The sequence below is a fragment of the Branchiostoma floridae genome, unplaced genomic scaffold, assembly GCF_000003815.2.
Source record: "Branchiostoma floridae strain S238N-H82 unplaced genomic scaffold, Bfl_VNyyK Sc7u5tJ_1501, whole genome shotgun sequence".
NCBI lineage: Eukaryota > Metazoa > Chordata > Leptocardii > Amphioxiformes > Branchiostomatidae > Branchiostoma > Branchiostoma floridae.
This window is the reverse complement of record NW_023365734.1, coordinates 59,936-73,891: the sequence shown is the minus strand read 5'-3', so window position 1 is coordinate 73,891 and position 13,956 is coordinate 59,936. Positions and strand designations below refer to the sequence as shown.

Sequence of the window (13,956 nt, the reverse complement as noted above, 5' to 3'; positions counted from 1 at the left end):
TAGTTGAGGACATTGTGGATATTGTTTTTTGCCCTGCTGCTATTTTAGGATCCTGCGGATATTGTTTTTGCCAGCTTACCACTCGGTTTGGGCCAACTTCCAGGCGTGATCTAGTTACCAGCATTTTCCGACTTCGCGTTACAACAGCTAAATCGCCGCTAACTAGTAGAGGATATTGTGGATATTGCTTTTGCCCTGTTGCTACTAGTATTTGAGGATTCTGCGGATATTGTTTTTGCCAGCTTACGACTCGTAAAACTCACTACAGCGGCTTGGGACGTGATCTAGCGTCCAGAATTTTCCCGACTTCGTGTTACAACATTACAATAGGCAAAGCGCCGCTAATTGAGGACACTGTGGAAATTGTTAGTTTGCCCTGTTGCTATTTTGAGGATACTGCGGATATTGTTCTTGCCAGCTTACCAGTCATAAAAACTCACGCCAGCGGTTTGGGGCAACTTCCATACGTGATCTAGCCACATGATTTTTCCGACTTCGTGTTAGAACAGGTATTATTGAGGATACTGTACGTGGATATTGTTTTTGCCCTGTTGTGTAAGCTGCAAGAGCCGGAGGTTTGTCTTTTGCCTGCCAACTTTCACTAACTGGCAAACTACAGCGAGTACGGGGTAGGGTATTGGAGAGAGGAGCAGATATTGTCACAGCAACAACCTGTTCCATCCACCGCACGTTTCCTCGCAGCTGTGTCATCGCGAGCTCGAGTTCTAAATCCCGCGGAGTTTTGCGTCGGATTTCCCGTCATCCTGGTTACCATAGCAACCGGGCAGTCTGTTGGAATTTATAGAACTTCTGCACAGCCTTGTGGTCACGTGGTCTTCCGTCTGTGGGGAGCCGTGTGACGTCACATCAGGTGGGTTCTAAGAAACATTGAATTTAGTTCTTTAAGGAAATAACCATGGGAACGAAACCAATGTCGGCTATGTTGGGATCGTCTCGTGTTCCTCAAGTGTACGCCTTAACGAAATTTGTTTGCGAAATCTTGTATTCTCAGTACGATGTACGATGTGAATTGATACAAAATATAAACAAAATTATCAATATATCATTCCCAGAAAATTTCTCGAACGCTTTATTTAAATATGTGCATCGAATCGAATCCATGGATGCATTATTTTTCATTGAACACGAAAGGATTGGGGTCAAATGTTACCGTCGCTACCTCCGTTCTCTGATCTAGACTCTGATGTTGTTTGCTCAGTAAAAGTAACCTCTGAGCGTTACGTTGGGATTGCCATATGTGATGCAACATGCAACTGGCACACTTTCTCTTAGAACGTCATTGGTCGCTATGGCAACGACCTGTCGTCATGGCAACAAGAGCTGATGAGTGGGAGGATATTGCTGGGTGCAAAAATATTCGGTAGCCAAAAGTCATAGATCTCTGGTCTGATAGATGTCGAATTCTACCGGGTCTCAGTTAGAAAACTCTCTACATCACCCTTCAACAGTGATTTGTTTGATTTGTTTGAGCCTTGGTATATTCATGATAATCTTTATTGTACTTTCATGCCCTATTGGGCTTAGTACAGGCATACATATACAACATTAGTAGTATATATAGTGACAGGACATCTTATAGATAATCTAAAACTTGGGATACATAGTTGCATAGTCTCCAGCAAAAGTAAACAACGATAACGTGCACCTAAACTGGTAGTATTTATGTATTAAAGGATGGGGTTTTGTCCTTAACCATACATGTATGATATGATAGCGAGAAAAAAGTTCTTAGTTTTTTGGTGGCAGTAGTTTTGACGTTAGGAAGACGCGGTTTAGGTTTACTTTATGACAAATGATATTCGCGGCTTATATAAACATGCCGAGTCCATTTGAAGCGGTGTGTTTACACCCCAGTGGTGAGCACGCCTGGGGGAAACTTTCGATTTATTTACAGAAAACACCGTGACAAACATGTCTCTTATTCAAGGATGTGTGACTGTAGCCTGGGTGCCAGACTGATTCATGGGCCTATAATACAGTCCAAATCCTCGGCTCCAGGGCCTACATGACCCCAAGGACATTAGATTATGGCCCCAAGGAAACTAGAAGTAGAAACATACAGCAATTTTTCATTTCCAATTCGAAAACATCATCACAAGATCGATACTTCAAACTCTTGAGTATTACTTTGATTTCTCCGTTCTGTTGTCTGCAAAGTTTGTGGTAACTCAATGCCATTACGCTCCGTATAGATACTCGGTTAGAAACTGAATCTAGGTTTGAGTCCCCAGGGAAATGAAATTTGTCATTTTTTAAAACATCTATAAAAGCTAGGTAGGTAGGTAGGTAGGTATAAAAGCTTTAAGTCATCTATTGGGCGCTCCTTGGTGGGACAGATTATCCACATGTAGTGACGTCACAAAAATGAGTCTAATCGTCATGAGGTACGTTTTTCTCGTGTGAGCCTCTGTATTGTGTATGTGCCATGATTTTCCTTGTTGTAAATTGTATTTTTCAAAACCAATGAAAAGAAAAGAAATTGAAAAAAGTACAAAAGGGCAGAATTCTACAGGATCAATAGCTTAAACTGAAGTGTCTGGTAGAGTCTACTCTGTTGTTGTATAATAAGGATATGTGGCCGTCTGTGATTGGTTGGTGAGTTGGTCTATATTGAAGCATTGTTCTCAAATCGATCTGTTTCTGCCAAACTTGCAAAGCCGCCACTCAAAACACTGTCTGTCTATCAGCAGAGAAAATAGCTGCGCGAAATGCTTGTGTTCGAGCACAACTTGGGAGGTATTGGTACAAATGCGAGGAAAGCATCAGTACAAGATTTAACTTTTTTTCTCCTTTTTCGTCAATTTTCCCCTTTTTTGTTCTCTTTCCCCTCTTTCCCCTTCTATTTACCCTTGTTCATATTTCAATGCATATTCACGTTGTCACGTTTTTCTTACAAATACGTGTACCGCCCACATACTAAGTATATGCGAACCGTAAACACTTTCGAACCCAAACTTAAAACACAGCTGCAGTTCCATCAATTTTTACAGGTGGCGTAACCGAGAAGGCATATTACGGCCATCTTTAAAGTAAGAAAATACAGAATTTTCAACAAAGAAAAACAAATAATCTAACTTTTATATCACATTAGAGTGTCGATGAGTTTGTCTTTCTCCTGCTAGGTACTAAAGTGAATCTCCCCTAACACGCAAATCTGGTTATATAACCTGTGATGAACCGTCCCCTGCCCAAACGTTGACATGTACACCTGGAACAAGCCGCTAGGGGGCTCAAAATTGGTGTCACTTCTTCCCGTGCACAAGAGCTATATACAACTGTAATTTGGTGACCGCACAATCTTCAGATTAAAGATTAAAAACGAAAATGACAGTTACGCTGCAGAACTATAACAAGCCGCTGCGGGGACCCAAAATCTAATCATATTGTGGTTTCAAGACCTAACAACGTACTATCAAGACAATACATCCAATTTTCTCGAGTTGTGCTGTTCACAGAAACACACACACACACACACGTACCCCAAACCATACCCTTCTTGGCAAAGATAATGAACCGTCCCTTAAGCTTGCTATCCCAGCCCACCTTCACGTCCAGGTATGCGTTCCGCCTGTTCTACGCACTGCCAGTGCGTGGTACAAACACACACCGGCCGGTGGGGCGTGTCAATGACCTCGAGTGACCTGTCCGATGAACTGCGCTTCTTCCCTTTGAACTTGGGAAGGATGATCACAGGAAGTTGTTTTAATCTTGAACAAAGTCATGTTGCTCCTACACATGTAACTTCCTTGTAAGATGCTGTAAACGGCGCTTCCTGTAGTCACGGATTCGCGTCTTGCTGAGGCCGACGCGTCTCTTGAGACGAAATTATGTGTGTCAAAATAGTCTGTCCCTGTAGTTCAACTGGTAGCAGCCTCAGTTAGTCTCCAAGCAGACCCATCGGTGCCTTAGAGAAGAAGAACTTTATTGCACGACATTTGTACATGGTACAATGTATGGCAACAACTATTACACAAAGTACAAAATAGGTGTATAGAATAAGACTTAACATCCTTAGTAACATAGCAAAAAGGGCTAAAACAAGATATAATGTTACAATCATAATATATCAAAGCTGGCAAAGGAGTGTAGCCGGCCAAAGGGAGATAGCCGGCTAAGGCCGGAGTCAAACGGGCACCGGAGTATATACTAAGTCCCTTGCCAGCTTTGATACTATTTCCAAGGCACCGTTGGGTCTGCTTGGAGACTAGCCTCAGTCACAGTTGAGCTTTTTGTGACAACTAGTTGGTTCAGTCCTGGGAAGGGCTCGGTTGGCCGTTGGGGCTGCACTGTGTTTTGGAAGACGTGACCTAGACGTGAGTCCCGTGTTCTAGGAAGTGCCTCAAACATGTTATAAAGGGGAAGGGCTATAGTAACCCTTCCAATAAAGATATACCCTGCTTCTGAAACAGCAAGGAATTTTACTTTTGCTTTGTGCTACTTGAAAATACATCTTTGTAAGTAGCGGTTCCTCACATGACACATACTTGCACAGTAATGCAATACTCATTGAAGGTGTTCAACACTGGCGGAAGCAAAGGGGGCGGTATATTGCTGTCAGACATTGTTTGTGTATGACTCTGGCTCTCTTGTGGAAGTCCTGACATGTCTTTATACGTCATATCGTTTTCCTTAATGGCGAACTCCGTCTTTCTTGCGTCAAAATAAGACTCTGAGTTATAGATATCTTGAGGTGTGTAGGCGGTGGTTCCTTGCATACTTGGCATCGTTATGCAATAACGAATGTCTTAGATACGTGTAGATACTTGTACACGTAAACACGCTTGTGGTTACACTACCTCTGAGTGAGACCGGTACTTCTAGGTGTCTCCCCGTCTATTGTCTGATGTACCCGGTCCGGAAAAGAACAAGACACGGCGCCACGACAACACCAGTCTACAGGCGCTTCGGTTTGTCCACCAAGTATCGAGGTATCCAAAGATTCCTTCTTATAGAGGTCTTATACGACTAGACCTACATACAGCGTAGTGAAACTAGTAAGTATCATTTTATGAGTTTTCACCGATATCTCAGCTGATTTTGTTTGTCTGATTTTGTTTGTTTGAACCTGTGTTAATCCACGAAAGCTAAAATCGGCCTGCAGGCCGCTTTTCATTGAGGTCACGAAGGAAGAGGTAAGGGTCTGACAGATTTAAAGTCCTAATGAGTCTTATATGTCTATAAGTCTATATTACACACATTTTGGTGGTTTTGTTGTTGGTGTTGAACTCGTCCGATGTACAGCGAGGCACGAGGGCGCCTATGAAGGGGCTTTCTACTGGATCGAAATACAGCTCTATGAATTCGCTGACAAACTAGGACTCTGCATCAGGGTTGTCGTGAGTTTATTAGAGAGTCTGAGTAGTCTCGAGCTCGTTCAACGCCATCACTGGTTTGTTTGTTTGAACTTTAATTATTCATGAAATGCTCAAATCGGCCTACAGACCGCTTTTCATTGAGGTCATGAGGGAGGTAACTTAGGGTCTGTTTGGAGATAATAGTGACAGTCAAGGCCGCCCTACCTGTTCCTAGGTGTGTGTACATGCGTTAGTCTCCAGGCAGACGTGTCAGCTGGATGATAAAAGAGAAGAATGTGGCCAAATGGGGACAAAAACAATAAGTTGCCATGGGATCTAAGTCAGGCTTTTGCAACCGGCCAGCTCACTCCTATATAGGCCAATTAACTCCTACTTGACTTTTATTCCTAACTTGGCCAAAGCCCCCTATTACTATTCAGCCAAGCGGGAGTCTGGTAGAGACTACGTACTCTCGCGTGTTTACCTGCCTGATCAGCCATTGTGCCAACCCTAACCCGCAGACACGCCCCCCTGACCGTCAATGCAGCTTCGTGACGTGTCCCGGTCCGCGCTACGTCAATGGCGCGAAATGTCAGCGGACCAGGGTTATACAGTACTAACAGAACTATTAGTACTAAGATTATGGGATTATTTACCGGGTATTACCAGGCATTTATAGCGCTTTGGGGGTTCAACGGTTATCTGCGATGACGTAATGGTGTTGCTCCCTGGCCACGTAGCTGAAACCCCGATGATATGCATTTTTGATACCGGAAAGATTCAGCCGCCCGCAAGTGAACAGCGAAATTTTTAAGTAAGGCAGAGAGAATGAAAGAAGGAAAGATAAAGGAAATACAGTGCACCAGAAAGGTGACAAAGCAGAGGTTAGGCTCCTGCTGGTGGCCGCGATACATCAAGAAAACGGTACAAAATAGAAAGCCCGATGGAAACGCATAAAAAAAACGTCAAAAAACATCTGGAGCGTAACCTCTGCTTGGAGAGTAACATAAGTACACAACAGGTAAACGTTTATGTACAGTTTCGCACGTACTACAAACCCGTACACACGTGAAACACGGAGGTGCAAAGGTGCTTACCTCTGACGTGCGCCCGGAGATATGTCAGGTTGATCCTGATAGTTTAGAAAACAAAACAGACAAAAGAGCCGTGAAAGTGTTTACAGAACGATCGGTCGCGAGCCCGCTTCCCTACACAGGCTGATGTTATACAAACGACCTGGTGCAAACTTACGGAACTTGACTATGAGTATGAACAGTGGTACTCTCCATTTGCCGAGTTCATATCCATAACCCCTTAGAAAGGCCTGATGGGGGCCTACACTGAAATGTCAAACACATAGAAACTCACTTACAGAATGTCTCCAGCTGTCTGGAAACAATACTAGTAATGTTGTATGCCTAATGACATAGCCGATTATGATATTTTATCTGACATAACCCAATGCAAAGGCGTGGCCTTGGCGACGGCACAAACGTTCACGCATCATTAAATGGATATCATTAAAAGGACTGCGTATTCCCCATCATCTCCAACCAGGACCTACTAGAAAGTAGCTAACGAGGAGGCCGTGGCCTGGCTGCAGTATTGGCACGGAACGATATGATGATGAAATGGATAGATATAGCAAGAATTCCATATATAGAAATATAATGTCCTTGAATATAGCAAATCTTCATTTTCAAACTCATGCCCGACATTCTCCAAGCAGAGGTTTACGGCCGACGGAATAGTAGCAGCCACGATTTTTTTTCCAGCTGCCTCCCAAACACGCGCCATATACAGCCCTTGGACAGCAGAGTTTGTGTTATACTGACTTCCTACTCTCCAAGCAGAGGTTAAGCTCCGGCTGTTTTTTTAACGTTCTTTTAGTCGTTTTTATCGGGCTTTCTATTTTGTCATTTCTCTTAAAGTACGCCAGCCAAAGTTAGGTTTTGACACAGCAAGATATAAAAGAAAATTGAAACCCCTATAAAAACGACTAAAAAAAAAAACGTTAAAAAACAGCTGGAGCCTAACCTCTGCTTGGAGAGTACAGACTTCCCCCGCGGTGTACAAACTCGAATCTCGGAGGGGGCTCTCCAACTGTGACACTAATACAAAAACAGCAAACATTATGTAGATCATAAATAAACACTTGGCTAATGATAGCGTTGGCTGTTATTCTTTTCTGAAGGACTTCCGGCGTTGAAAGATGGAAGAGATTGCTTCCTCGATAATCAGATGCGGTTTGGGAAAACGCAACCCTTTATTGCAGCCCTTGCGCATACTAGTACTTACTTCAACTGTACATAATGCACTACACACGAGTCTGCAATAAAACTTGTATTTTTAATTTGTTGTCTCTCTATCAATGACTGGTTTTCACAGTTTCGGAAACTGTGAAAACAAATGATCACTGACAATTAAATCAAGGAGGTTAAAAAATTCTTTCTTTAACCTCCTTGGAGAAATCATTGAGAGAGCTGGAGAGGTCTATCCAACATCCCACAAATTCTTGTACGTCCCACTGGATTTGTTGGAAATTGACCGTCATTATCTACCCGAGGAGGCACAATTGATCTGGGTTGAATTGAGTACTGTCAACGATGCATCAAAGTGTTCAGCGTTTGTTGACTTATGCAATGCCCCGATCTTCTTTTCCCTTTTCCTTGTCATCTGCACCCTCACGTCACGAAAGGTTGCTGTTGTAGGGCCCAGTCGTCGTTTGGCTTTTGTAAGCTTGCATAATGCAGGTTTTTGGGACTAAATGGGGGGTGAACGTGTCTCGTGGGACAGGAATTCCCATAGACACGCGATGACGTACATGCAGTCATACTCTTATCCGCTAGATGTCTCTCGTAGGACCGCAGTTTGAATGAAAATTGCATTTCAAAATTAAATTCTATTTATAAGCCATCGGCGTGGATGAGATAGACTTTCTTATTTTACAAATTTAGTGATCACGTGATGTTGAATTTTCGAAGAATTTAAAAGTTTTCGAGCAAATTCCAAAGTTCGCTCCCTCCTTCGGGCATGCGTACTGAAACTCCCCTGCTGTCAAGCTGTTTTCTGGTTTCCGGGTGGTCGACAGACGACAAAAATCGGACGAAAATGGCACGAAAACACCACAACCGAGGTAGGTTTGGTAAAATTCGTACATGCTAGGGTACAGGGAGGCTGCCATTCGAAGGGTTTTCCTCATAATCCGGTATTTAAAGGAGAATTGCAGCTCTAAATAGCGGCTTGAGTTGGGGTCGGCTCAGGCCGCCTTTGACAAGCGACATTTAACAAACATCGAATGCCGAGAGTCCAACCGTCGGCTTCCGGCTTTCCGTGTCGGTACAAACGCCAAATTTTGGTCACGTACCGCTGATCTTCCTCTCCAAACAGAGCTGTAATAGTTTTATTCAGAACCTTACGGTGTAAGAGTTACGGGCGGTTTAAGTTGCTCGCTGACCGCCCCCCTCCCCACCGCTAATTAAACCCATGCGTGCGACTTTGGCGGTCTGCAAACATCGACTGTCAAAAATCGTCCGACCGGAATTTTCATAATCACACGATTCATGTTTAGCCGAGTGTCGCAGCATTCCTTAGGAAGACTTTTCTGAAGTTTGATGCCCGTTAGAGAGGCTAGAAGTGGGTTGTGTATAGATTTCAGTTTTTATGTAAGTTTTGAGAGGTTGTGTGTATTTTGGCGTGTCACCCCACCCACTGAAACCACCACAACAAAAGCTGGTGACTTTTGACTTCAGCACTTTAAAACTGTGTAAAGAACACCAAGGCGGTAAGATCCAGTTCTATTTGCTGAAATGAGGAAAGCTAGAATGTTTTATTACGTTGTGTGTGAAAGTTTCGGTCCTCCCAAGGGCTGACAAGTTGGGCCTGCACGTTTGTGTAAAATATCTTGTGTCAGAACTTGATACTTTACCTCATTTTGCAGTAATTTTGCAGCAATTCTGGCCAGCATGGGTGGAAAAGATCGATTTCTGTGTAGTGTGTCCTGGTGGCCTCACACAGGCACAGGCTGGCTTCTGATCTCAGCAGATAAACCTTACACAACAGCAGAAATTTGATTTTCAGAGCGATCTAGTTAGGACTGTCATAAATTATACAACAGGTACCTAATGTCAAGGATTGTTGTCTATGTGGGGACTGTTCACTTTAATTCATTCAGATCATAGATAAATCTTTAGGATGCAGTTTTATCTGTTTACTATGTATTTTTCTTCTGTCACCTATTTCTGTAATTCCTTAGAGATTTAGCAGGCCAAGATAATCTATTTATTTATTTATCAACCACAGTACACATACTAGTACATCAGGGAAAATTTTATGGTGACCAGAATCTTGTTATTGATGTTAAAAGACCCTGTGACATTGAGTATTGTAGTTACATGTTTGTGATATATTTTGTTGATTATGAAGATAGATATTTATTGATTTTTTTTCTAGATATATATTGTACTGCATGTGTTGTTGAGAAAAAAATGTGATTGTAGTGAAGGGTGTGTGGGTTACAATACAAGTCCCAACTATATGATCAGTGTTGCATCGACAGCAGTTGAACTTCATGAGTTCATTTTCACTTTTCATTACAAACAGCATCCATTTCCAGTGCCTGACATGAGCAGGACATGTGTACATAGATCTATAATTGCAGGTTTGTGTGTGTAACTGTTGCATGTTGGTACGGGGTCAGCCATTATGCCCTGAGGATGTGGTCGGTGATTGCACAACCAGTTGTAACCTGCCCCTCCCTGTAATGTCAATGGGACAGACTGGTTTCAATCCTGTTCGGACTGGAACCGGGTTGGTTTGATCCAGGATCTCGGGAATCTGTTTCCAAAGCAATACTGGTTTTGTATTTAGACCAGGTCTTAAGGGAACTACTATAAGGGAACTGGAGCCTTGCATTATCTTTTTAAAAAATTGCATTTTAGTTATTTCTTCTAAGTTATCAATGTCTTGAACTACATTATAGAGATTGGAGAGAGATGCAAGAAAAGACCATGTTTTTACTGTATTTTTTCTTCTTCATTCAGTTTTGACTCTATGAAAGAAGTATGGCATAATTATACATACAAGGTTATAGATTTAACCCTAATACTATAATTCTCAAGAAATGTTGTAGTAGATGGCTGATGAAATAGTATATGCTGCTCACGGTTTCGCATTTTTTTTTCTCCACGTAGTAGTCACCAAATACAATAATGTACGCATTATGCAGTGTACAAAAACTTAAAAGTATGTGTTACTTTGTGATGAGCACCTGAACGTTTCTTTCAACTCTTCTTACAGTATTGAAAATGTTCTGTCACCCTACCAGGGCACTGTTCGGTTCAGCCTTGTCTTGTCAGATATTACAGCATGTTATCTAATGACACTAAGATTTATGTGGTAAACACAAACATGTAAGTTTCTCCCCTGTCAACAGTGTATACACACATACAGTCAGATTGTTGACTTGTCCAGTTGCTGGCTGTGCCTGGCTGCAGTTTTTGTGTACATTACGATGAACTTTGCTCCATTGTCGAGAGTAGTGAGGCAGAGTTTCCATCAGAAATATGTTTCAAAGCTCCACTTAGAGTTAAGAGTTTACCTTGTTTTGTGATGTGTAAAAGAAGGAGAGACCAAAAAAGAAAAGAGAGACTGGAGTTTTAATGTGGTGGTTTGGTAACAAAAGAAGCACCTTTGCCTACTGCAGTTGGAGATGTATTGAATCTAATTGGAACTTTGTAAGAAATATATCTGAAGAAAAGGATCCATTCCCTTGCCTTTCCACTTTTCTTGCAACCTTGTCGTCACTGGCATGAATGTTGCAGATATACAGATGTTGTAGAGGAGTCTTGCTGTTTATTGATGCTACCCTTATTGTTTACTCCTCTGAAATATATCAGGTATCAGTCGTGTCATGAAATACTGGTGCTAGGGTGATGAAACTTGATGTTATTGCCAAGTTTTGCCTCCAAATCAGCTGTTTTCCATCCATGGCTTTGTGAGTATCCCCCCATATAAGCAGGAGATGTCCAGAGTCACAAAAACACCAGCCACACTGCTGACAAGGCAAATATTGTGGCCTGGGTGTAAACATAGTACACAGAGCTGTATACAGGACCACTTGTCTATACTATAATGTATTACACAAAAGTGAGGACACAACAGTGGACAACAAATAGCTCCATGTCCTGGGTACCCTGTAAGTTTGGTCTTCTTTTGTTAAGGCACAAGTAATTAGATATTGTACATGTATCCTTATCTAAACCATCTTGTCGTAACATGTTGGCAGTGACTAACTTGAAGTTGGCTTGATTGTGTAAGAAGCATGCGCGCATGCATCTAGGTATTGAACAAGGGGCCCCGGGCGTGTTTTTGTTTACAGCTATATAGCATGATGTTGCTTTGGGCTCTGATATGGGTCAAACCTCCTTGGTTGAACTGAAGTGGACAGGTTGTCAGTTTTAGATTTTGTTTTGTATCACAGTAGCACATCAAAGCCTTCGCCTTTCGCACTTTTCTTGCTTTTGTTTCCCAATCATTTTCACTGTCTTGTACTTCGTTTTCGAAGTGTAACTGTGTGACTTCTTTTTGATGGACTTGTGATGGAGTCAGTGTTTCAAGGTTTGACGATGTGATGAGGAGTTGTTTCTGATGTGTTTTTGTTCTTGAAGACGTCTCTGTGACATCAGTGGTTCCGAAGTCTTGAGAAGCTGTCAGAGTAGTCTTCAGTAGAGGCTGAGACAAGCCAGGGGAGGGAAGACATCTGGGAGGTGGGGACTGTACAGTAGAGCACCAGGGGGAGGGAAGACAGCTGGGAGGTAGGGACTGACCAGTAGTGCACCAGGGGGGAGATAAGTCAGGGACTGACCAGTAGTGCACCAGGGGGAGGAAAGACATCTGGGGAGGTAGGGACTGACCAGTTGTGCACCAGGTGGAGGGAAGACATATTGGGCGGTAGGGACTGACCAGTAGTGCACCAGGGGGGATTTAAGTCAGGGACTGACCAGTAGTGCGCCATGGGGAGGGAAGACATCTAGGGAGGAGGGGACTGACCAGTAGTGCACCAGGGGGAGGGAAGACATCTGGGGAGGTGGGGACTGACCAGTAGTACACCAGGGGGGATGTAAGTCAGGGACTGACCAGTAGTGTGCCATGGGGAGGGAAGACATCTGGGAAGCAAGGACTGACCAGTACTGCTCCAGGGGAGGGAAGATTTATTTGGAGTTGGGGACTGATCAGTAGTGCACCAGGGTGAGGGAAGATATCAGGGGAGGTAGGGACTGACCAGTAGTGCACCAGGGGGGAGATAAGTCAGGGACTGACCAGTAGTGTACCAAGGGGGAGGGAAGACATCTGGGGAGGTAGGGACTGACCAGTAGTGCACCAGGGGGCAAAAGTCAGGGACTGATCAGTAGTGCACCAGAGTGAGGGAAGACATCTGGGGAGGCAGGACCGACCAGTGTTGTAGTCTATGGGGCCGGGGAACGATGTCATTTAGGGTGGTGGGGACTAATCAGTGGTGTACCAGGGGGAGGGAAGATTTCTTGGGAGTTGGGGACTGGCCAGTACTGTACCAGGGAGAGGAAAGATATATGGGGAGGTGGGGACTGACCAGTAGTGTACCAAAGGGAGGGAAGACATCTGGGGAGGAGGGGACCGACCAGTATTGTAGTCCATGGGGAATGATGTCATTTAGGGAGGTGGGGACTGACCAGTACTGTACCAGGAGGAGGAAAGACAGGAGAGGAAAAAGATATCTAGATGGTAGGGACTAGTCAGGCCTAGGAAAACAAATTGTGTTTCCTGTTTCAGTCCTGAAAAAGTAAGGGTCGGTAGGTAGGATTCTAGGAATTATCTTTTTTCTTGTATTTTCTAGGCCTCAGTATTGCACTATAGTATGAGGTAGGATGGTAGGGCATGCTGTATCCAATACTTGACTGGATGGAAGTCATATCAACTGTCATGTAATAATATTCTGACATCTTCTAATTATGAGGTGGCAATAATCGCTGAATAGAAGTGAAGTCAACCAGGACAACTTGGGATCATGGAAAGTCCTAGCCTGCAGCCCTTAAATGGTTCAGTCTAATGGTTTAGGGGCAGGCAAACTGTGAAGGCTGACAGTATCTCATATACCCTGGATATCAGAGCACAACTTAGCCGGCTAAGGGAGTTTACACCTTCACGCAGTAGGTGTATCTCCCCGGGCCGGCTAAAGTCGGTTTACGGGGCTATGTTGCTAGCGGCCTGGGAAAGAACCGTAGCCGCGAGCGCTGTTCTCTGGATACCAGGGTATATCTCATCTTGAATGACTTTGCTGGAAAGGAACTTTTCAGAAAAATATTAAAAAGACTTGAACATGTATCTATAAAAATTCTTACTTTTGAGGCAGCCGTAAGCAATGGGTATTTGATAAGGAGTTAGGATATACTGCATATCTTGCAGTGTAGCTAGATACAGGTGCTTTAGACTAAAAGATGAATGAACTAGAGTTCGGCGACCTCATACCTCCATGAAAATTTAGAGCTTTCGTAAATTTCATGCAATTGACTAACACATTAACATAATTCATGCATGGTGTTGTTCATCATTGACTAACGTACACATGTCACAATTACAAAATTCCCATTATTAATCATAAAGC

At 43.3% G+C, this 13,956-nt stretch overlaps 1 protein-coding gene across 11 annotated transcripts in view; it reads left to right on the top strand.

Moving 5' to 3' along the window:
* Nucleotides 1–228: 228 nt before the first annotated feature.
* LOC118407950 (spermatogenesis-associated serine-rich protein 2-like) overlaps nucleotides 229–13,956 on the top strand; it is a 48,252-nt gene continuing 34,524 nt past the window's right edge. For 8 of the 11 annotated variants that reach the window (XM_035808528.1, XM_035808529.1, XM_035808525.1 and 5 more), the window contains exon 1: nucleotides 8,275–8,451. In XM_035808528.1, coding sequence (XP_035664421.1) covers nucleotides 8,349–8,451 — 103 coding nt within the window. In that variant the 5' untranslated portion in view covers nucleotides 8,275–8,348. Of the gene's footprint in view, nucleotides 872–8,274; nucleotides 8,452–8,532; nucleotides 9,100–13,956 lie in introns of those variants that run through there. The other 3 variants (XM_035808534.1, XM_035808532.1, XM_035808533.1) reach the window with 3 other exon arrangements.